The sequence below is a fragment of the Danio aesculapii genome, chromosome 13 (assembly GCF_903798145.1).
Source record: "Danio aesculapii chromosome 13, fDanAes4.1, whole genome shotgun sequence".
Taxonomy (NCBI): domain Eukaryota; kingdom Metazoa; phylum Chordata; class Actinopteri; order Cypriniformes; family Danionidae; genus Danio; species Danio aesculapii.
In genome coordinates, this window is record NC_079447.1 from 21,843,069 (window position 1) to 21,867,867 (window position 24,799).

The window sequence follows — 24,799 nt, forward strand, 5'->3', positions numbered from 1 at the left end:
ACAATAAATGTTACTTGAGCACCAGATCGTTATCTCAAAATGATTTCTGAAGGATCATGTGAAACTGAAAAAAAAAAAAGATAATTTAAAAAACAACATAATTTTAAAGGGGACCTATTATGCCCCTTTAAGCAAGATGTGAAAGAGTGTGTATGTGAGGTTTCAGCTCAAAATACCACACAAATAGTTTTTTTATAACTCTTCCCCTTGTAGGCTTTGATGGTGTTTTTGATTACAGACGCTTAAAATTCAAATGAGATCGTCTTCCAAAACCTCTTTTTAAAAGGGGGTGGGGCTACAAACGCCTATGTGCCAGCATATTGGCAGATTCAAAATTGTAATAGAGGATGGCTGCTTCTCATTTAGGGCTGTTTATGCTAATGAGGGTGAGATTTTCACTATTGGGTGGGACTTTCCCCCCTCTGACTACATGTATGGAGAACATCAATTAAAGTGCTTCTGCAGACTTTTTTTAATAAATAAATTGAATTAATAGATATTTAGCATTAGAGGCTGGCTATATTCACACATTGTTTACCACAAAACTGTTTAAACCCCTTATAAAAGAAATTTTTGCACAATAGGTCCCCTTAAAATTGAAATTAGTCTTCAAATATAGGAACATTTTTAAGTAATATTTGATCAAATAAATACAGCCTTGCTGAAAACAAGAGACTTCTTTCAAAAACATTACAATTTTTACCAATCCCAAACATTTGAACGATAGATTATTGTATGTATTATTTGTATGCCTTACTAAGAAAGCTGTCAATTTATAGTAATATACTGGTCAGATGAACTACACAGAGAGAATGACTGGGTCACATCAAGTAAAACCATAAAACAAAAGCCAACAACGAGATGCCAGATGCAGCTAAAATGTGCACATGCTAACCAATACGACACTCACTGAAGATCATCTAACGTTATCATCCCTAAAAAGCAGAAATCTTAAAGGCAAACTAAAACTGCCAAGAGAAAAGGTGAAAGGGGCGAATAACAGACTTGTGCAGTGTTTAGTAGAAACCCCTGAAAAAAAGGATGTCTGGATCCTGGAGGAGAAGAATAGAGAGAATTGACTACACAGAAAGAAAGAGATGAGTTAAACTATACAATACCCAGTCAAAGCAAACACAAAACACACACACACACACACACACACAGAAAACTGCACACTGGCTGGGAGAAAATGTATATCTCTTTTATATCTTATGGAAGAAAAATCACTGTCGGTTCTACTGAATATTTTAGCAAACATGCGCAGGAGCTTTTAATTAAGAGTTAAATGAAAATAGCTCATTTGGCAACACAGCGTCACACAGAAGTGCTGTCATTGGCAGATAGACGCACAAATAACGGCATGCTGTTGTAGAAGAGTGATAACTGTTGAAAGAAGTATGAGAGAATATGAGAGAGCACACACAAAAGCGTAATAGCGCAGTCAATATCGTCCGTCTGCTGTCGTCTGGCTGAGCGGCTTTAAGACTGTGAATGACACATGCTTTATAAAACACATGCGTGTCTATAATATTGGCAGCCTGGGTAAATATGAGCAAAGAAGTATGGGAAATTTTTTTTTTTTTTAACCTTTTGATCTTTTGCTCAATTGTGAACAAACCAACCCGATCTCATGAGGAAAAGTATTTATTTTACGTATTTTCAGAAGTGGCTAATGTGGTTTTTAAAAGGAGGCATGTCCTTAAACCTCATTAGGGGATAAGCAAATCATTCTAAAATGTATACACTTTAAAACCTTAAAGTTAAGGTAACTCAAACCATTTGAGGAAACCAATTGAAACAAACTATTTAAGTTCAAAAATGAATCCTAATGAGTACTGTGAACTTAATAAATTTGAGTAAACGAAGCAATTTGAGCACAATAAAACCCAATAAATGAAAAGAACTCAAACCAACTGAGTACTGTAAAACCCAATAAGCTAAGGCAACTCACACCGTTTGAGGAAACTGATAGCAACAAACCATTTGAGTAAAAAAAAAACTAATCTTTATGAGTACTGTGAACTTACTTCATTTAAGTTGAAGTAATGAGGTATTTAATTAACTCATCACCTTCAACACTGACTTCAAAACTCTTTTTAAATGAGTAGAATTAACTTTTAGTCAATTTTGAGTTAACTACACTCATTTCATCTTATAAAGTTGACTGTTTTACAGTGTATGAATACAAATTCGTATGAACTAACAACTTAAAGTCATCATGAAATCACAATGTACTCTTCTTGTTGTTAATTGTATTTAGTTGTTCATGTTATAAACGATGTATCTGTGAACATCATTTTGGAAAAATTAACTTTCCCTCATAAACTTTAATCAAATACCATAACCTTCCTTCTCTTCCTAGTCACATGGAGTTCGTAAGGGCAGGAATAGTGGGTGTTCCGTTTCTGCTCTCAATTCGTCCATTCATCAATCTTCCTCAAATTTGTTAACGACACCCATTTGTCAACAATCTAATCAGTTCCCAAAAAACGCAATCATGCACCGCCCAATTTTTTTTTCTAATTTCAGGACCATTTTAATGTATTCCACTATATCAGAAAAAAGGACAATCCTAACTTCGGTTGGTGACTTTAAAAATCCAAAATGGCAAAGTGTATGGCTGCCTTGGTTTGGAGCTCCTCTACTATTACTGCTATTGTTTGTTTGTCATGTTTTAAGTCATTTTATTCTAATTAGTTTCACTATGGAACTTTATTTCCCACTTATGAAGTACTTGACTGACTATTTGAATGTTCTTTCTGTTTTTCTTGTTTTGATTAGTATGTTTGTGCACTGAACTCCTGTAAACCACAAAAAAAAAAATCCTTGTGTGTTTGCGCACACTTGGAAATTAATCTCATTTTGATTCTTACTCTAAATAACATTTTTAAAAATGTATAAAACATTTTTTTGAGTATTTGCCTATTGATGTTTTACTCTATTGTTACTGCTGGTTAACTGGGAAATTGTTTACCTATTGCCTACTGTTTCAAAGGGTATACATTTGAGGAAACATATAAATATGAGTCCAAACTAACTCAGTTATTCAACACAATGGGTGAGACCAAAGGACAGAGCTGTGATTTGCGACAAAAAAATGCAGAGCTTCCCAAAATGGCAAGTGGCTATAAAAATGTGCCTATTTCCACCATTAGTGTGTCCAAGTGAACTGTCAGGAGGGTGGTTTGGGGGTATAAAAAGTTATCAGAAAAATCTCACACTGTAAAAAATGCGAATCCACACAAATTATGTGTTGCAGCAACATGAAGGAATTAGGTTAACTTATTAGTTTTTACAAATTTAAGTGGACCGAACATAAAACAATTAAGTTGTCCCCCAAAAAACCTCAAGAGTTGTGTTGATTCAGCTCATTTTAAATAAATAGTTTGAACAAATTGCAAAAGGCATTTTTGAGTGCAGTTGGAGAATTGCAGAAGTTAATTGGGTCAATATCTGTGGAGGCATCTACTGAAGGAAAATATAGAAACAGTAAAAGGACAGATTGACCTCACAGAACCCTCCAAAGGCAAGTAGTCATTATTTCAGGTTATTTTTATAAATTTTTTGCCATCCAAAATTATGAGGGGTATAAAAAAAATCCTGCAGACCAGCCTTATGAATATCTTACTATAATTACAGTCTCAACTCAGTTTAGTACTAGTAGCTGTTCAGATCTTCTCTGGCATAGTATTTGTTTTTCCTAGTATGGATGTGAACAATTACCTGTTTTTAACTTTCTTCAAAATACCTTATTTTGTGTACAATAAAACTTAAACTGGTTTGAAATAAATCAATAGTGAATAAACGACAACAGAATTTTAAATTTTCAGTGAACCATCCCCTTAAGCATTTACATCATGTGTCATAGGTAATTATTTCCAGGCAAATATGTCTAGTCTCAAATGTACACATTAGCAATACAAAGCAAAAGATGCATAAACATTCTTATACACTGTAGGAATGCTGGGTTCAGCATAATTGCTTCATGTTGTCCTAACACAAAAAAGTCAACAATTATTTAATTTTTTACAAATGTAAGTGGATTAAACATAAAACAATTAAGAATTGTGTTGTTTCAACTCATTTTAAATAAGTACACCGTAAAAAAGTAAACTCACATTATTTTAGCATTCTTAATTAAAGAGCATGTACACGCAAAAAATTACTTTTGCTACTTGTTCAAACAACACTATTTATTTGTAAACTGTAATTACCTTTTCTTTTTATTTGCTTATATAACAACCCCAAAAATAACTATCGTAATTTACACAACCTAGTGTTTTTCCGAACCAACATGCATTATTATTTTTCTGCAGAACATAAGATGTTTTGAACAATTCTGGAACAGGTGTGGTTACATTTGACATCCAATGTAGGGACAGAATTATTTTTTTTTTAATCAACATACGATCTTTTATTCTACGAAAACAAGTGTCTTTTAGGTGACTTGAGTAAATGAGTGATGACAGAATTTTCTTTTTTGGGTGAACTAAATCTCTTAAGTAATATAGCCAGTCAGATAATAATATAATTTTTGCAAATGCAATTCAAAACCCGAGCAACAATAATTGTTACCATATGGCATATATATATACCTTTCAGAAATTATATTATTATTATATCTTGATTTTTCTGTATGACTTTTAGAGTGCTGTTATTTTAACAGTGATCTATTCTAAACGAACTAACTTTAGTTTTGACAGTGGCATCACTCAAGTCTTCTTCATTCTGTCCAACACACACTGCCCCCAACTGGTGACTAAAACACACAGTTCAAGGACTGAAACATTTAACTTTTAATCTCTAAATGATCAGAAAATTGGCATCAAAGATCACCCAGATCCATCAAGAACACCACATGTGATAAGAATTTTGCAATTAAAAGTTTGTCTGAGAGGTAAAACCCTGCATACCATCTACACACTTCTGTTCTTTGTCTCATAAAGATAAAATGATAATCTATAGGACATCTCTCAGGTATATAAAAAATCCTTTTACTGTTTTTCACTTTTATTCTGCATTTTAATTTACCACTTTTGTAATGTCCCAAAATATGTTGCACAAAAGATGTACATTTGCTTTCCTATTCAATGGCAAAATTAAACATCAATAATCACTTTACAAATTCATCAGCATATGAAAGGTAGATGAAAGAAAATCTGTTAGAGCAGCAATTCAGCTCTAAAATTAAAGTGTTTAATTACTTCTCAAGGACACTGTAGTCAGACTATTACAAATCACTCATAAATGTTGCTGGTTCTTAAGTATTGAGGTCAAATCTCTAAATGACACATATTTAGGATTTCTGTTACTTCGTAATAACATCAAACAGTATAATATGAATACATATAAGCACTTTTTACTGAATCTCATACAACAACTACGATGACAATTTATATGTTTTTCCATAGTTTATTGGCCCCTCCCCTAAGAAGCCACACCCACTACACAAGAAAAAATATATTAATTTTAAATACCTTCAATTAGACTTAGAAGTCTGAAAGAACTATCAATGGAGGTCTGTAAAAACCTCAGCTCTTTTTGCAGGTCTTTGAGTTATAATAGTGGGAATATTTGCAAGATCTTTTAAGGCACGAGTATCTACATTGAATTTAGAGTTTCAGAAACACATCTATCGGTATTCTATTCCATTTACTGAAAAGCATTTAAAGACTTAGTAAAGTGAAATTTCAGGGGCTGAATGTGTTCACAAAGAGGAGTTACGTGTACAGTGGGGGGAAAAGTATTCAACAGGTCATGTTTTTTTCCTGTGAATAATATTTCTAAAGGAGCTGTTGACATGGAATTGATTTTGGTAAAAACCCAAACAATACAAACATAAAACAAAACTAAAAAACAATTGTTGTGTAATAACAATGAAATGGCTCAAGGAGAAATTACTGAACTACTGAAACATATTTATTACTTTATTTAAAATACTTTTTTGGTGATGGCAGCTTAAAGACGCCTCTCATATGGAGAATGAAGTCACATGATTTGTTCAGTTTTTTCACAGACTTTAACCGTGTAAAAATCGTAATGGTTTTGTAGGTCTCGTCTATCAAATCTGCACTTTATTCTGTATTTTCTATTGGATTCAAGTCAGGGGATTGGCCGGGCCATTCTACAGCTTGATTTCCTTTCTCTGAAAGCATTTGAGAGTATCCTTGGCTCTGTTTTGGATCATTGTCTTGCTGAAATGTCCACCCTGATTGGATCTTCATCATCCTGATAATGTAGATGTTGGACTAAAGCAGCTAATATTCATTTACAATGACAAAGGGAAGAGGGTTGCTGAAGAACTACTGAGAGATTTCAGCTGCTCTCTGGGCTTTCACTGCCTTTACACCTCCCTTTCTTATTGTGTTCAATACTTTGTTCCCTGTAATTTCATTTTATTACACAATTTGTAAACTAATTAATATTGTTTTCTTTGCATATGTGGATTCCTTTGGTTGTTACTAACATCAAGGCAAGGCAAGTTTATTTATATAGCACATTTCATACACAGTGGCAATATAAAGTGTTTTACATAAACAAGAATAAAAAAAGACAAGTATAAGAAAATAAAAAAAAAAACAATAAAATGATTAAAAACAGATAAAACCAGATTAAAATGTGTTAAAACATGTTATAAAAGAATAAAAAAAGAAAAGAAAGGCATAGTAGTGCGACCTGTCAGACATAGCACAGTGCTCATTCAGTAAAGGCACAGCTAAACAGATGTGTTTTCAGTCTTGATTTGAATGTGTCTAATGTTGGAGCACATCTGATGTCTGAAAGCTGATTCCAGCAGTGAGGGGCGTAGTAGCTGAAAGCAGATTCACTCTGCTTTGACTGAACTCTTGGAATTTCTCGTTTATTTGATCCTAATGATCGGAGTTATCTGTTAGGTTTGTATTCAGTGAGCATATCTGTAATGTATTGAGCTCCTAGGCCATTTAGTGATTTATAGACAAGTATTAATACTTTAAAATCTATTCTGAATGTAATTGGGAGCCAGTGTAAAGACCAGAGGACAGGTGTGATGTGCTCTGATTTTCTGGTTCTGGTCAGAATCCTGGCTGCCGCATTCTGGATGAGCTGCAACTGTCTGACTGTCTTTTTGGAAAGGCCAGTGAGGATGACATTACAGTAATCAACCCTGCTGCTGATAAAAGCATGAATAAGTTTCTCTAAGTCCTCACTGGAAACAAAGCATCTAATTCTTGCAATGTTTCTGAGATGATAGTATGCTGATTTACTGACTGCTTTGACATGACTACTAAAACTCAGATCTGACTCCAGAATCACACCAAGATTCTTGACCTTATTTTTTGTTGTTTGACCCTTATAGCCAAGGTACGCATTCACCTTGAGAACCTCATCTCTGTTCCCAAACACAATGACTTTAGTTTTCTCTGTTTAATTTTCTAGTGAACATTTCAAGTCAACAGCACCTTTAGAAATATTTTTTTCTGAGTAAAATGGTGACGTGCTCAATACCTATTTTCCCCACTGTAAAATGCATAGTTAATCTAATATTGTGAGAATTCATAAAAATCTGCATCTGACGTTCAACGGTTTGAGGTAACAAATCTACAATATTGCCAAACACTCAATCTTTTATGTAGTTAAAGTTTTTTATTTTTGTTTCTTGATAATGAATCATTTCTGTAATGGTTGATTTCATGATTTCAAATATTTATTGTTAATTTTACAGTTGTAAGAGATGTGCTTTATTTATGTATGCCTTAGAAGTCAAAAGAATGTTTACTCAACATCAGTATTAAAATGCTAATAAAAAAAAGTGTACTGCCCATTACTGTCATTGATCATGAGCTGTAATTTCATAAATTAAATCCTCAATCTAAAATAAAATAAGCCTTTTATATAGGAAAGAAAAACGAAACTACACAGATGATCTCAAATGAAATAGGTTTATTTCCAGTCTGAAAAGATTAAAACAACAACAAAAAAATGGACAGTGGAACAGTTAGAGGATGACCAGTGGGTCACAGTGGGTTACAGGGAGGAGAGATTATCCTTGATTACTCACTTCATTTTGTGTACATATTTATAAATGAATACAAATATACATATCAATTATTTAACAAAAATAGCTTAGCTTATGAGGACAGCAGATGACTGAAATCAGCAAAAATATTAATAAAAATAATAATAATCCTGTTGGGGTGTAGGAGGTGGGATTTCACCAGAGTAAAATACCATATGCGTGTATGTATGAGGCTGAACCACTAGATTTACACACCGTGCTAGAAAATTTAGTTCCCTTTAGCACAAAAAAACTGGTGTGTTTTTTACAGAGCTCTGTAGTATATGAGTAAAGCCCGAGGGGGTTTTGGGGGTGGGGTTTTGCAGGAGGCATTAAGGCTGCATTAATCACTTGGTTTATACATTAAAAGGCAGGTCCGGATAAATCAGCTGAAATGAACTACCAAGCTAAAACTACAAAGCTAGCGACCACGGAAATAGGATTTCAGAGCATAAACCCAAAATATGGGGCATCAAATGGCTTGTGACGCATATTTAGCCAAAAAAACTGCAAATGAGCTTGTCAGTTTGGGTGACAAGAAACAACATTGTAAAACACATTCATAAACATCTCTATCACCTAGAAGTGGGTTTAAATGTTTCACTTTAAGCCATTACATAACATTTCCTCACTTAAAACCTTGCCTTTGACCATCATTAAGCTAATTTAGATTTTTGCCCCTCCATTTAAAAACCATCAATGAGAAATCAAACAGATCTAAAAAAATGCATTCAACAAAATGCAGTCACATAATTTGTCAACGTTCTTTTAAAATACAAACAAATGGAGGGTTATAAGCGAACCACCAGCATCCTATTAAAAGTCATAGTTCCTCATGTCTACATTCCTAAAGTGATTCCACACAGCGTTGCGGAGAGAAAAAAGCTTTTAAAAAAAGACAGATGAAACATTTCCTGGCCTCTAAGGCCATCCTAAAACGTCCTGTTAATTTTAGATTCATTTTGTAAATCCTCCTATTACACAATATTTCAGCTTCCACCGGGGAAAATGCACAGCTCACCATTCCACACACAAAACACAACAATCTCTAAGCCTGTGTTATAACACAAGCTGAAAGCATAGAAGACAGGGAGATTTTCTTTTACGTTTACATTAGATATACACTGTTAGATTGTCATTTTGTTACAATATTAGTTTTAAACTTTAACAAATCACCCTGTGAGTAAGACTCATTTTACCTACCCTTTTTTATATGCAAATATACAGGATTAGACCAAAAAAATTATATTTATCAGACGCAAAAGGAATTCCTTTTCATATTATCTATTCCATACATAGAATTCAGTCTGGGGGAGTAAGGACGCAAGGTGTGATTTACCATGTCACATTTCTAAGTACAAATGAACAAGTGACAATCTCTCTGAAAAATACGATTATTAATTAATTGGGAACTATGTTACATACAGCATTGGGGGGAGGGGGGGGTGAAAAGGTGCAGGAGAATATAAACGAAGAGCATTCAAATGAATGAATAAATGATTCAATTACACACTTTAGCAGCAACCAGTACTCTGTTGCGCTCCCTATTGGTCAAAGGAACACATGCAGGATTCGGCTTCTTTCAGACCAGCTCACTGCATCACACTGGATTTGTTCTTTGAAGAAAAAAAAAAAAATTCTAAATAAAAATCACCACATCCAAAAAATAATAATCCAATAAGGATAATCAGTTACCATACAAGTCAATGCAAAGTGAAGCAAATGGTTTAAGCAGAAGAAGAAGAAAAAAAGAGTTGAGTGTTGATTTGAGATGCATTCATCCACCAGTCAGTCTCTCAGCAGTGCAGATGGGTAAGCGAGCGCTATAGCTAAAGCCTTATATATTTGTGTCAAAAGTCTAAATATCCCCTTTAAAACCCACATTGTTTTAAGTACAATAAACATGCTTCTTGCACATCCATTCATACAATAATCACTGACATACATACATACACACACACTTAAGAGGGCCTCAGCTGAGTGCTTCTTAATTCCTTTTTTTCCAGCAAGCACAGGGGATCCTTTAAAATCCTCCCAGGCTAATACAACTAAAAATCAAGAGCTGCAGTAGTGCAGAACACTGTAGAGTCCTAGTGTTGATGATGACAAGAGAAAATCAGGGTTATCTCAAAACACACATACAAAAAGACACACACAGACATAAACTTAAAATAGTTTGGTGGTTCAAACATACAGGTACAGCTGGAAAAAAAATTAAGAGACCACTTAAAATGTTTCTTTGGATGTACAGATATGTTTTTGAGTAAACGTTAATGTCTGTAAGGGTCTCATAACATTTCCTCCAAACTTCAAACGAATATACTGTCAATTAAGAGCATTCTTTGGCAGGAAATGACAGATGATCAAAACAACCAATGTATAATCTGTTGTGTTTGGTTATTCATCTAAAGTTACTGCTATTGTGTGGTCCAAAAATAAATAAGCATGTGTGAAAACATGGCATTTTTTAATAATAATTATTCTGACCAATTGTCATTTTATACTCTACATGACAACATTTTTATTTTTAATTTAGGAAAAATGTATCATTTTTTGCAGAATTATTTCACATTCAGGTCCAAAAATATTCATATGACAGAAATATGACTTTTTTTGTGGGGGGTTGTGTGTGTATATAAATGTATAACATCTGAAGTGGATCAAAACCTTTTATCAAAGTTGTCCTAAAATTATTAAACAACACCTATTCTTGCCTTTTTTGAAAAACTTTGAGCCAATTCAAATGTTGACTACTGTACATTGTGTCTATATACATACATATACACTTACGGTCAAAAGTTTGGGGTCCTTTTTGTATTATTATTGTTCATCGAGGCGGCATTTATTAAACATAAAAAAAATGTAATACTTATTTATTAAATATTTATTACTTGCTAAATATGTCATTATTGCTTTTATTACTATTACCATTAATAATTATATTATTAATACAAATAATAATAACAATAATCATTAATATTACAGTGATTTATAAAGGATCATGTGACTGAAGATTGGAGTAATGAAGCAGAAAATTCAACATTAAAATCACTGGAATAAATGATTAAACTAAATTATAAACTACTTTTAAACAGTTATTTTATAGTGCAATAACATTTCACAATTTGTACTGTATTTTTTATTAAAGTTTTAATTTTATTTTAAAACTTTTAAAAATCCAACTGACCCCACACACACACACAATGTTACTCTAACATATTAATTGTATATCCAATGAAACTGAGTATTTTCACATGATCTCAATTTTTTTCTATAGCTACACACACACACACACACACACACGCACACACACACACACACACACACACACACACACACACACACACACACACACACACACACACACACACACACACACACACACACACACACACACACACACACACACAATCATTCATTCCTCATCTCTAGTTCTCTCACCCACATAAACATGCACACAATTTCAGCTTAGTTTAAGTTAGTTAAAGCGGTTTCCTCAACAAATCAAAGGGACAAAACAAAAAGACCCACCCCACCAGAAAAAAAAGCAGTAGTACTGAATGAACATAATGATTACGGTCATCTGTGCTGTGAGATTTACAAAAAAGCTTACTGTACTGTGCCGTGAGCCCATATCATTTACCCGTTTCACTTAACAAGTAACAATACAAAAAGTTATATTTTGATTAAAAAAAAAATTTAAAAAGAAATGAAAGGAAAGGAAATGGGGAGGCAGACGAGAGGCAGAGGTGTTGGGCTTCAGCGTTTGGAGAGGAAACGAAAAGCAGGCAGGGCACCTTTTTTGTTTTTCTTTTTTTGTTTTTAAACTTAAAACTCAAGCTGCATTTGATACAGGCTTTTCTTTGTACAAGACAATTGCACTTCACAGAAATAAAAGCTGAAATATACAAACACACGAGGAAATGTGAATCAAATTAATTACACCAACAAAAAAATGCAATGAATTAAAAAAAAAAACAAGTGTTGGATTTTTTTTGTTTTCGTTTTGTTTTTTAAGATGGTGGTGTTAAGAATAAAAGGTTTCAGGAAGAGAGTGATGACAAGAGTATGCAGAAAATTTCCAGAAGGTACCATTGCCTTGCATTGAGAGGGAACATTATGTGAACAAAGAGAGGGAGCCCTCGTTCCCTTCCTCCTCCTCTTCCTCCTCCTCCTCCTCCTCCTCCTCTTTCCAAACAGTCCAGAGCAGCGGAGCCGGGCTGCGGTAGGGGTTCTTGTGCGGGTCCTGTAGTAGTTGAGGGTTTTTGTGCAGGTTCTGGTGCCGGGTCCTGGAGGAAAGGTTGTTGTGCAGGGTTCTGGAGGGTTGTAAACTCTGTGCAGTGTTTAAAGGGGCAGGGCTACCACATGTCATCCGTGGATGCAGAGTCCTTGAATGGAGAGAGGAGGAGAGCAGCTTGTGAGACGCCACCAAGCTCCAACTGTCAGCCACTCAGGAAAACACGTGTGTGTGTGTGTGTGTGTGTGTGGTGTCACAGTATGAAACACAGATGAAGCAGACAAAGCACCAATGATTTTAGGCAAGGCTGATGGAAATGATGGAAGGATCCAAATCTTGTGTTTAAATGGCCAAACTGATATGCTGTTTGCAACTGACAGAAATTACGGCACTTGATGTTGTTTGTGTGCCAACAGGCTACTTTGGGATTTTAGGCGGAGAAAAAAAAAAAAAAAAAAAAAAGTAGAAGCAATCAATCTTTGGTCTTTAGAAATAAAACTGGTATCACTGTGAACAGAGTTATATTTAAGATACTGGTGCTTTACACTACAATTCAAATATATATATAATATATCCAGAAAGATTAAAAAAATGAAAATAAAATTCAATTGTGGCTCTATTGATAGTTTTCCAAATTCAGATGTGTTAAAGTCTCACTAATGACTGCATATTCCTAATCAAAATCAGTATTTGGAAAACAAGCGTTAGAGTCACAGCAATCTCTCTGGAACTGTTGGGTAGCTGTAAAAGTGCACCCAACCCCAGAAATCTAGGAGGCTGCCCTTAAAAGCACCGCCCATAAAGACAAACATACAACCAACAGATAAACATTTAACACATTAACATAAAAACCAACCCACCAGAGTTCACACTTAACAGGCTGAACTGGCCATTATCAGTACAAAAAAAAACCTGAAAAAAAGGAGTGAAAAATGGCAAAAACTGAAAGGAATAGTTCTATTGTTATTTTGAGAAGGACTGAACTGTTTTTTTTTTTTAAACGGTTGTGACACTGACTGGAAGAGCAGCCTGAGGTGTGGCAGGTCAAGGCTGAGAGTCATGAAAAACATCAGAATCAAGAGCTGAGTGCTGAAGTAAAGAGCACCAGAGGTACCGGATTTTCAGTCAGTTCTTACACATTATCAGTCAAGTCTATATGGGAGTGGAAGGAAAAAAATAAAAAACATTTCAGGATTACTAATTGAACAATGTTAGGATTTATTAAATACAGATTATGCCTCAAGGGATGCCAAAAGTATTATTTTGAAAAAAAAAAAATTGTTAACACCAATCTTTTTAGTGCCAGCTAGCTTTAATAAATGGATGATTTAAAACGCCAGATTTATAAAGAGTGATACGGCAATTTACAGTTATGTGTATGTCTATAAATATTCAAAAGCACTTCTTGGTCCAAATGCTTTTAAAGTTGTATCTGTTCTATTGCTATAATTCATTTTTTACTGTGTTTGAGTAATTACATTAAAAAGTTGTGCTTAAAGACTACATAAATTAGGAATAATTGTTGTAATATTTATATTGCGTGTTATATGATATGTTTAAGGTGCAATTTTGAAAGTGACAGTATTGTGGAGCTATACAATTTCACAGGTATTAAAATTATTTAGTTTGCTAACGTGGCTACCCTGAAACATTTATTTATCACAGTTTATTAACCCTTTTTTTCAGAACTGTGCTGAATTCAAGAGAGACATAATCAATGAAAAAATAATCTGGTAAAACTGTATATTAGTGCTTTATTAGGGCTGCACAACAATATATTCTTTCAGCAGTGATATCGCAATGTGCGCATCTGCAATAGTCACACCGCAAGATATGCAATGTTAATTCTGAAATATACTTGACCAGGAGCCACAGAACACATGATTTGTAGATTTTCCATGTGACTGAGCATTTAATAAGAGTTTAGAACATTTGAGCACAAAAAATAATGATGTTTTATTTATTTATCCAGAATTGATACGATTTATGCAACAACAAAAAAAAGATTTTCTTACTCTGAATTTTTGTCTTGTTTCTAGTCCAAATATCTACATTCCAAAGCAAAAACAAGATTTTACATGCCACACTGGCAGATATTTTTGCTTGCTTAAAGAAAAAAATGATTCATTTCTTCTGAAGGTAAAAAGCAAAACAATATTTTTACTTGACCTTAGAATTTTTAGATATTTGGACAAGAAACAGGACAAAGCAAAGAGAAAAGCATTTTTTTTTTGCATTGTGGTTATTCCATTTTTGTACCCAATTACTGTTAGACTCAAAAAAACCCAAACAGAGCTATTCAAACCATCTACTCAAATCACAATATTTAAATCGCAAGAAAAAAAACGAAATATCTAATTTTTCCAATATCGTGCAGCCCTACTCCATATTGTTTTTCTTTTTATCAATTTATTTAAAGAATTTGGATTTGGAGGGCTCCATCATGCACTCAACCAAACCCTTTCCAAAGCACAGCTCGGCCTATCCAGCGCCACCAGAAGAGAGCAGATAAATATAATGGAATAGGATGACAACATGCAAAAAAAACTAATGAAAGAACAAAAGACTTGAACAGGTGACAAACAACCTAATCATGCAACGTAACTGTATGTAAATTGTACAGCGCAACAAAAACCATGCAAGCAAACGCCACGACAGGCTGATGTACTTACTGTATCCTCGTTCCTGTATGGGTTGAGTTTGTTGTATACTGCTTCAATTACACTCCGCCTATATGACAAAAGATAGACGTGTATAAGATTATGGGAAGAAACATGGATTCTGCTGCAAAACCTACTAAAATACCTAATCATAACTGGAATAAATCTTAAAAATGTGTAATCTGGTGAAGATCCAAGCTTGACTGACATAAGTTTGTAAGACTGTGGGATGACACGACAGAAAAAAATCATCTATAGTTCAAATGTTTGAATTCATTATTAACAAAATAACTTCTTTTATTTTTAAATAAGTGACAGAAAAGACAATTATTATGTTACAAATTTGTTTCATGTCAAACGAACTCAGATTTTTTTTACATTTTAAATTTCTAAAAATAAAAAAAATCTGCTGTTTCCACAAACTGCTTAAAACTGATATATTAAAAATTGCTTTAGCACTAAATCAAATGTTAATGACTTTTTAAGAATCATGTTATATAAAAAAGTACAGTAATTTTAATAATCAAGGCTGCTGAAAATTCAGTTTTGCCAATTGATTTTAAAAAGTGTTCAAATGGAAAATGGGTATTTTAAATTGTATAATATAGTACAGTAGTATTATGGTGTTTGCTGTATGCTAAATGCAGTCTGGGTAAGCATAACAGACCTTGTTTACAAATGGTATTAAGACAGCTTTTCTACATTCACTACAAACAAATATTTGAAATATTTCCGAGATTGTCCACTTTTAACCACTTCCAAGGAAGTTAAAAAAAAACATTCAAACCAAATCACTTCCATAGTACAAATGCTGATGTGCTCGAATGTGTTTGAATAGACACTAAAAACCACCTCCTCTACGCCCACTGACATCATTCTTAAAGGTCCCGTGAAATTAAAATAAAACATATTAGATATTCATTTCAGTCTGTTAGTTTTAAGGATATCTATTAGCTAGTGAGCTCCAAAACAGTGAAAAAAATTGTTTGGAAAATATAAAATTGATATAAACATCCAAAGCTTGCAGTTAGTCACTACCGCATAATCGATTAATAGTTTCTTTCACGTCACCTCAGTTTCTCATACATTTTTGACCAAACAAATGCTCGCTTGCATCTGGTATGCCCCGCCTACTTCAAAACGCTTCTCATTTGATGCGCTTGATCTCAACTACTCTCACTGGAAGAGCTGTGATAAATGAAATTCTATTGGATGTTTTTAAAGGAGAGGAGCTACTCTATGTCACATTCTCTCTTCATTTTTCATTGAGATTACATCAAACATCAAAAATAAAAAAAAATCCACATTTCAAAGCACTTCACAGGACCTTTAAACATTACAAAATGTGTAGTTGAAGCGAGCCAGTCAGACAAGACTACAACTTTGCTGACTGACATTGTATACCCACCCCCTCCCCCTTCAGGAACAGTCACGGCGGGTATAAAACGGGGCGGGGCGGGCAGCGGGACAACAAATGCTGACTATAAGCGAGAGGGTTCGGACTAAAACCTGGCGGGAGCGGGATCAAAAATTTTGTCCGGTGCAGATCTCTACACCCATCCACTGACCCTTCCTTCAAAAGGAGGTAAACGTTGACAAATGTGACTGATTACAATATTAAGTGTAACCAGTAATGTGTCCTTGCTTAATCTGATCTGATTAAGGCTGAATTATACTTCGGCATCAAGTGATAGCCTTGACCCACATGTAGTCGTGCATTTATACTTCTGTGTTCTGTTTGTGTTGCTCTGCGATAACACTTCCAAACGCTAGCTGGCAGCTGGTTCTTCTCTGTCGACTTTCTTCACAGGTGTTTAGTTTTTTGTGAATCCTACCCCAATGTAAAAGTAGCTAAAACTCACTCATTCAGAGGCGGGAACACATGGACGTGCAACAACTTTGATCATAAGGTAAACACAAAACAAGTTTCCATATGGAGCTCCTTCGTGGGACTCGACACTTGTAAACTCTCACTCCAACAGGTTCACTGCTCTACTGCGGCTCTCAGCACCACCCACACTTGCCAACATTACCAAACCGACCAATCACAGAGCGTACAATCTGCGTTGTAGTTACAATGTAATGTGTAGTTACATTTATTACGAGGTGCGCGTCAGCATCATGGCTAGAGGTATAAGACCATGCGAAGGCTGCACCGGACCATATGCAAGACCTCCAAGCAAAAGTATAAATCAGCCTTAAGGCCCCATCCACACGGCAATAAATTTAGGTCAACAAGCAAAACGTAATATTGTTTAAGTCTATTATCCATGAATGGAATCTAAAATCAACTTTTTTGATAAGAGTTTACAGTGTGGAAAAATCTCAAAATGTCAATGGCTCGTAGCTGTGTGAATGGGCAAAACGCTATCTTTTAGCAATCATGGCGTAACCGCACTAAGTAAACAGAGGAAGGAAGAATCCTACACATAACCGGTAACAACAATGGTGGATTAACAGAGCTGTGCTTGAGCGCTAAAGGACTACATGCAGATGCTCACTTTATATTTCTTTGATTTTAGTGCATCTTTGAAACAATAGGTGTGTGTGTGTGTGTATGTGCAAAACTTGTAGAATCAGCAAACAGAAAAAAAAAAAACATGCTCGTTGCTGTATGGACATCGCATCTCAATAGTAGTGTGCAATTGACATGAGAATTACTTACTAATGATTTGCTAAAATCTTGCATGAACAGATCGCTGGGGTTTAGGAAAGTATGGTACTCACTTGCTGGCCAGTTCTCCTCCAGGGGGTAGGTTTGGGATGCTCTCAGATGCTAACGTGCGCATCACATGTACCAGGTCGGGCACACCTTCTTCTCCCTGCCTCTTCAGGATCTCTGTTATAACAACAACCTTAATCAAGCATGATCCAGATCAATAGCTAATTTATTAATGACGTTGAGTAAGTTGAGCTCAAACCTTCTACTCGGCTCTCTAGGTATTTATCAAGCTCCGCTTCCCTTTTAACAGCTTCAGGGGAAACCTTCGGTGCACTGACGAAACACACCAGCACAACGCTCATGTTGTCACGACTTCCCTGTTAATACACAGAAGAAGGGAGAGGTTCATCAAAATTTAAATTGAGCCAATTTAAACTAATTGAAAACATTGAGGAAAGATAGCAGTGAAAATTTAAAACTTGAAGATTTTGTAATGAAGACTTCCTATACTACAGAATTAGGTTTCACTATTCTTGAAATAAGCGATGCACGATATATCGGCGGCCATATCGATATCAGCCAATATAAGCTATTTTTAATGTTATGGTTATCAGTCCGATATCAAAATTAGTCCGATATCTTTAAGCCGATAGATTACGTAATTGTATTGCCTTCCTCATGCAATGTGTGGGTCAAACTTGTTCAGACTTGTCCGGTTCCCTATAAGCTTTTCTCACATTGTTTATTCCTTCAAAGTCTATTCCCACAAAGTTTGTGTGGTATTGCTGTTTGTAAATAATTCAGTAAGTAACCATTTTGCTCATCATTGCAGATTTGTTTAGAGAGTCGTCATGTTTCTTGGTTTAAATTGCCTCAGAAAAAATATTACACATGTATAAATGAAAGAACTTTTTGTGTGAGCACAAGAGAATCTTGCGGGAGTGTGTTAATAAGTGTCAAATGACCCAGCGACTAACAATTGTGGATTACTGTACATGTTTTTTTTTCCAAGAATATTTGAGTTGGTTTCAGTTCTTAGTTCTTTTATTTTCGTTTTTATTTTATTTTTTAAAAATTATTTTACTTGTTTGTTAATTAAATCCCGTTTTGTCATTTAACCTATTATTTTTATGTAACAGTCAATTTGCATGTTAACTTGATATGAAGAAATGGAAATTATTTTTGGCATGCTGAATTATGTGAAATCGTGAATATAGGTCTATAGAATCACCTTGCCATTTTAAATATTATAGTTTTTTGCTTTGAGTAGGATGTTTTAAGATCAGTTCAAACTTTTATGAAGTTTTAAATAAAATCTAGTTGTTCACTGTATAAAAATGTGAAATGTTTTGAAATATTTATATTTATCAGCCTATATTTCAGTTATCCGCCTCTAAATCTAAAGAGTTATCAATATCGACCCAAAAATCCATATCATCCCATGCATCCCTACTTAAAAATCACTTCAAAATGCTGGCATAGATCAATAAATGCTAAAAAAAAAAAAAAAAAAAAAGCTCAAATGGTCAGCACGATAGCCTAGTGGTTAGCGCGTTGACATATGGTGGAGTAGCACTTCAGGGAGTACCGAGTTCGAATACCGGCTCGAGGACATTTCCCGTCCCTACCGTCTCTCTTTCTCTTCCTCTCTCTCCCACGTCACTTCCTGTCTGAAATATTGTCCTATCCACTTAAAGGCAAAAAGGCCATATTTCTTTATTTAAAAAAAAAAAGCACAATTGCTTGGGTTAATGTGGTTTTGAACGAACAGGAGACGTTTATCCGATCAAAAAATATCAAATAATCAGTAATATAGTTAAAACTGATCACTTTTAATAAATGTTAAGAATGTCACAAGTAAATTCTGTCTCATGATTGGAAAGGCTCAAAAAATGTGTATACTGATTTTAATATGCAGATTCTATGGCCAATTTATTATTATTATTTTAATTAATGTTGTAGAAAACTTGATTAATTAGTTTCATACATCCTTGCTAAAAACCTTACTGATTTCTAAATATTAATAATAAAAAAATAATAATAAAAAAAAAAAAGTACTCACCTTGTACAAGCAGGTATCCACAATCTCATTGCAGACCCTCTCCAGATCGTCGGTCACCTCAAGTCGTGAACGAACAAAATCGCACAGCTCCTCATTGGCCATCACATCCCAGATCCCATCGCAAGCGAGAACAATAAACTCATCCTCCGCCTCTGACCGCTCGATAGCACAGACCTCGGGCTCCGGCGACACCAGCTGCTCCGTGGGACCCTTACCATGTACACACTTATAGTCAAAGTCCCCCAGAGCCCTGGACACCGCCAGAGACCCATTGACACGTTGGATCATCACAGACCCTCCAGCGTTCTGGATCCTTTCCTTCTCGAGGGGGTTGCTGGGTTTGTGGTCCTGTGTGAAGAAGTGCACCGCCCCTCCGCGGCTCAGCAACCCGCGCGAGTCTCCGCAGTTGATAAAGTAGATATGGCGAGGTGAAATCATCACTCCGACAGCCGTCGAGCCACTGCGGTCAGCTCCACCATGCTTCTTTTCTGAAATCTGCCGCATGTGATCGTCGATCTGAAGGAAACCAGTGCGAATTCCCGATTTCACGCTGTCCACACTGGGCTCCACGGCTGGTCCCCCTCCTCCGCCTCCGCCCTGGAAGTCAGGGTTGCTGGTGATGTGCTCCAGAAGGTGCTCGCAGCAGTAACGTGCCACCTGTGATCCCGCGTGGCCATCATAAACAGCAAAGAACGACCAGAGGTCCAGACTGTTGGGCAGGCCGATGACAGCAGTGTGCGCATCTTCCATCTCAACACGCCAGCCCTGCATGCTGCTCAGGCCGTAGCGAAGACTGTTGCCATCCCCATGAGCATTATGTTTCTCCATCTTTGGCTTATCCAGAAATGCACCCATCTCTGCTGCTTAGGAATCTAAAACAGAAAAGTTCAAGAATGATGAGTAACAGCAGAACAAGGTCAATTCTTTATAGGGCTGTGCATCAGTCTGACATCAATATATACTTTTTGAGTTAATAATAACAATTATTTAACTGACATTTTGCTGAATGCGTTTTTGTGCTGATACCTAGGCTGGTTTGGGGATTTTGTGCATAAATATCATTAAAAACCACCAGTAGGTAGCGATAAGTTATTGTCTTAATGCATACTTTGAATGATTAATTCAAGTGATTCATTCAAACATGCGGATTCATTTACGATGAAACAAGTTGAGCATCTTTATCAATGGCTGATTGAATCAGTGAATGACTTTCTTGATTTATTCAAGAAACAAAACACCAATGTGATTCATTTAGAAACAAAACATCACTGTTTCTCTGATATACATAAATGATCTGCTCTCGATTTGTTTGGAACCATCTCCATTCCCACAAAAAAAGAGAATATTTCCAACTGCAGTTGTGCTCACTCTGTGGTATTCTGCAAAGCTACACTATTGCTTGTGTGATATTACTGAACTAGATCATATATTTCTTGTAAATAATAAAAACTCTTAAACTTAGACTCTTAAACATAACTTAGACTCTTAAAAGTGTTTTTTTTTATAGTCAGTAGCATAATCAGAGTCAGCTTGCACATTGTTAAAACAATAATTACAATATTACTGTGTTGACGGTAAACATTACCATTTGTGTACCAAGAGGGCAGGATTAAGAGGCTGCATGATTTGCCTAAATAAAAACAACTCTGTGTGCAATATTCAGTTGTCCAGTGATAATGCAGGATGCTGTGCTTATCCCCAAAAATAAAGAATATACCTCAAGTAAAATAAACTGATATTTTTACTCATCATAACCTTTCAAGTTACATAATTTTTCATGCAACAACTGTTTAACATCAAACAACCTTGATATTTTTGCAGCAATAAAAGCTCTACAGTTGAGTTAACTTGTATAAATGTACATAATAGAAGAGGCTAATTTAAATGACTTTACTCTGAAATGATTTTTATATACTCTCACTCTCCGCTCGTTTCAAACCTTTTTGATTTTTTTTCTACTGGTTTAATACAAAAATTAGTTTTGCATAATATGTATTAGGGCTGCACAAAATTAGGGAAATCTGACATTGCCATATTTTGTTTTCCCAATATGGGCACAGCTTCACCAGATGGCTTTGATAGCTCTATTTGGAAAGAATATATAATCTTAGATTAATTGGGATAGTTATGTATGGAAATGCATCTCCATAAAATATAATAAACAATCTACAAGCATACATGAAGGCAATAAAAATGTATACAAATTAAATAAATAGTGCTTTTTTGTTTTCTGAGGAGTCTAGAAGTATTCTGGTGCTGAAATTGAGTAATCAAATGTAAAATAGTACTGCATAGTCTTTCAAATGGTATAATTTCTTATGCCTGGATACTTTTAAAAACCTCATATAGTCACAGGGCTCAAACACACATGCAAATGATAAATTACAATCCAGAGTCAACACTGCATATCCTGCAATGAGACTACTACGAATTATCACATTGCGATATCAATTCTGAAACAATATACTGTGCAGCCCTAATATGCACAATAATATATCAGCTACAGATTTTAAAGGATACTCGTATAAAAAAATCTAATATATTCTTTTACATGCAACCGCATGATCAACATTTTTTTTTACTCTTGGGGTGAACAGCCTCTTTAAAGTTGTTATGAGATGGAAACAGGTACAGATTTTCTAATATGGAGTGGAAGAGATCGAAAAAGAAAAATTAAAAGAGAATGGGAATTTGCTTGTTGATTAGATGGAGGCATCCGATTCTGAATCCAAGCTTGCAGTTGGTTGGGGAAAAAAGAGGCAGGGTTTAGGTGAACCAAATAACTGGAGAAGTCAGACATGCATCACTAGACAGAAGTTTATCATTACACATGGAAGCTGAGTTATAACATCTTAAGAATGCATGGATGCACAGCTATTTAAATATGATCTCAATGTAAACACTGCATTTAGGAAAAAAAGGGACATTTTTATTATTTGTTTATTTTAAACAACTGGTTACATTACATTTGAATGTTAAATGTGAATGTTTTCTACTTTAAAAACACACACACGGTAACACACCCAGCACAATCACTCTATTTATAATTCATGACGACTGAAACTACAAAAGTCTTGTCATGCCAGTGGCCACTTCAGAAATAAACCATGGCATGCCACCAGGCACAAGAAACAAGTGTAAACACACAGCATCACAAAGGCAGGCGGTCACACATTAAGCGGTTTCCCAGCCATGTATGGCTGTCAGCAAACACACTGCTAAGCACACTACACACTCACATACTAAAAATAGATAAGTACAGTTGCATTCTGACCATTGTTCACCGCTCACATCAATTACGACTCACTCGATCCACAAAACCAGTGCCTTGAACTGTGTACACGTTTGACAGATACACTCTGTAAATATGATCTAGACTCAGATTAGGTTTACTGCTAAAGTAAATTCATGGTTTACTGCGAGATATGAGCAATCAATGTTCTTTGCCCTTAGCGTTGAACAGCAGTGAACTGAAATTCTGCCCGTGCAGACCTGCTGCACGTTCACGCGCCTGTATTCCGCATTACGTCATGGTGTCGCGAGCCTGTTAGCACGCTAGCTTCATGCTAACATTGACGTTTAGGACCAATCGACTCGACCGAAATATTTATACAATATAAAATATGTCAGTGCATGTAATCAGCACATATAATTGGCTATGTGCCTAACAGAATATCATTTCCAATATCTGAGCCAGGACAAAACAGCAAGCTAAATGCTAATTGGCGGATCGTGTGAATCCCCGGGCTTGAGTTGCCAAACCTGCGGCCCTCAGTGCACCATGCGATGGCCACATACGGCAGGTCAGGCCGCTGAGCTCACACAACGCCAGCCTACTCCCTTAGCAAACATGCTAACAGGCTAGCTCTGTCATTCACACAGGTATATTATAAGAGCACAAACACTTACCCCCTAAAAATCAGTCCTGGAGAGTTCGGTAGTGGAGGAGGTAAAAATCAGATTAGAGAGAAGGACGAAAAGAAAGAGAGAGAGATAAAGCGAGCGCGGCGGTGGTGAGAGAGAGACAGGCTGGCGGACTGTTTTGCTCTGCATTCAGTCAATGAAACAGCGGATCACCCATATCTGTTTAAACCAGGGATGCATCATTCCCATTTATTCTACGTCCTGAATGTTGGTGGAAATGGAAAGTGTCGGGTTTGACCGCTGTTTTGGTCCGCTATGGTCGGGACCGAATCTCTGCACACCAGCAACAGCGCAGGACCCGGATGTGGATTCAGCAGGGCTGCGCACTTAAAAGAATGACATCATCATCAACCTCATCCCTCCATCTGTACATCATTCTGTCTCGCATCTTCCCTCAAATACATAATTCTTTCACCACTGTCTCTTCATCATCAGTCCTGCGTCCTTCATTTGTCAATCACTGGTCATTTTTTGAAAAAACCCTAACATTTGTGAGGCTGAAAAAAGCTCTCAGTGCCAGGTAATAACAGAAACACTGATATAAATGCATGATAATATGTTACGTGTAAAGATTAACATATATTTCATTCACTCTTGATAAGGTTTGAGCCCTAAATGAATAGTGTATTGTGTTGCTTATACCATGTGAATAAAATATTGGCTAAAACTTTTCAATGAAATGTTTTTTCCAAGACATTTAAAGGGATGGTTCGACCCAAATTTAAAATGTTGATTAAATTAATTTGTTACAAACCTCTTTGAGTTTCATCTGTTGAACACAAAAGAAGATATTTTGAAGAATGTTATCCGTTGTCAATAGATGCTGGTTTTATTGTTATTTTATTGTCACTTTTTTATGTTTGATGATTACGTATTATTTGAAGGCTGTTAATAATCCTTATCTATTGACTTTGACAATGGAAACCGTTTTTTAACATTTCTCAAAATATCTTCTTTTCTGTTCGACAGAAGAAACTCAAACAGGTTTGGAACAAGTGAAGTAAAGCGTGACCCAATGTTTTGGTCCGATAATATTTTCTTTTTTCTGTGGATGTCAATGGCTACTGGTGGCTTCCAACAAGTGTAGGGTGAGTACAAATTTTTGTAAAAAAAAAACAACAACATATATATATATATATATATATATATATATATATATATATATATATATATATATATATATATATATATATATATAAATGACTAAATGTAGATAGTC

The 24,799-nt window shown here is 35.4% G+C and overlaps 1 protein-coding gene across 3 annotated transcripts; it reads right to left on the reverse strand.

Moving 5' to 3' along the window:
• Positions 1–749: 749 nt before the first annotated feature.
• ppm1aa (protein phosphatase, Mg2+/Mn2+ dependent, 1Aa) lies at positions 750–23,889 on the reverse strand. Of its 3 annotated transcripts, none has more exons than XR_008838685.1 (7): positions 23,566–23,889; positions 19,657–20,528; positions 17,854–17,971; positions 17,660–17,771; positions 14,945–15,002; positions 11,411–12,423; positions 11,248–11,312 (listed from the first exon to the last, which is right to left on the reverse strand). XR_008838685.1 is itself a non-coding variant. In XM_056470351.1 (6 exons), the coding sequence occupies exons 2-6, from the start codon at positions 20,509–20,511 to the stop codon at positions 1,017–1,019; spliced, it is 1,179 nt and encodes a 392-aa protein (XP_056326326.1). In that variant the 5' UTR covers positions 20,512–20,528; positions 23,566–23,889; the 3' UTR covers positions 750–1,016. The 3 variants fall into 3 exon arrangements, 1 of the variants encoding a protein (XP_056326326.1); XR_008838686.1 differs by having other exon boundaries at positions 11,277–11,312; positions 11,395–12,423; XM_056470351.1 differs by lacking the exons at positions 11,248–11,312; positions 11,411–12,423 and adding an exon at positions 750–1,052.
• Positions 23,890–24,799: the final 910 nt, after the last annotated feature.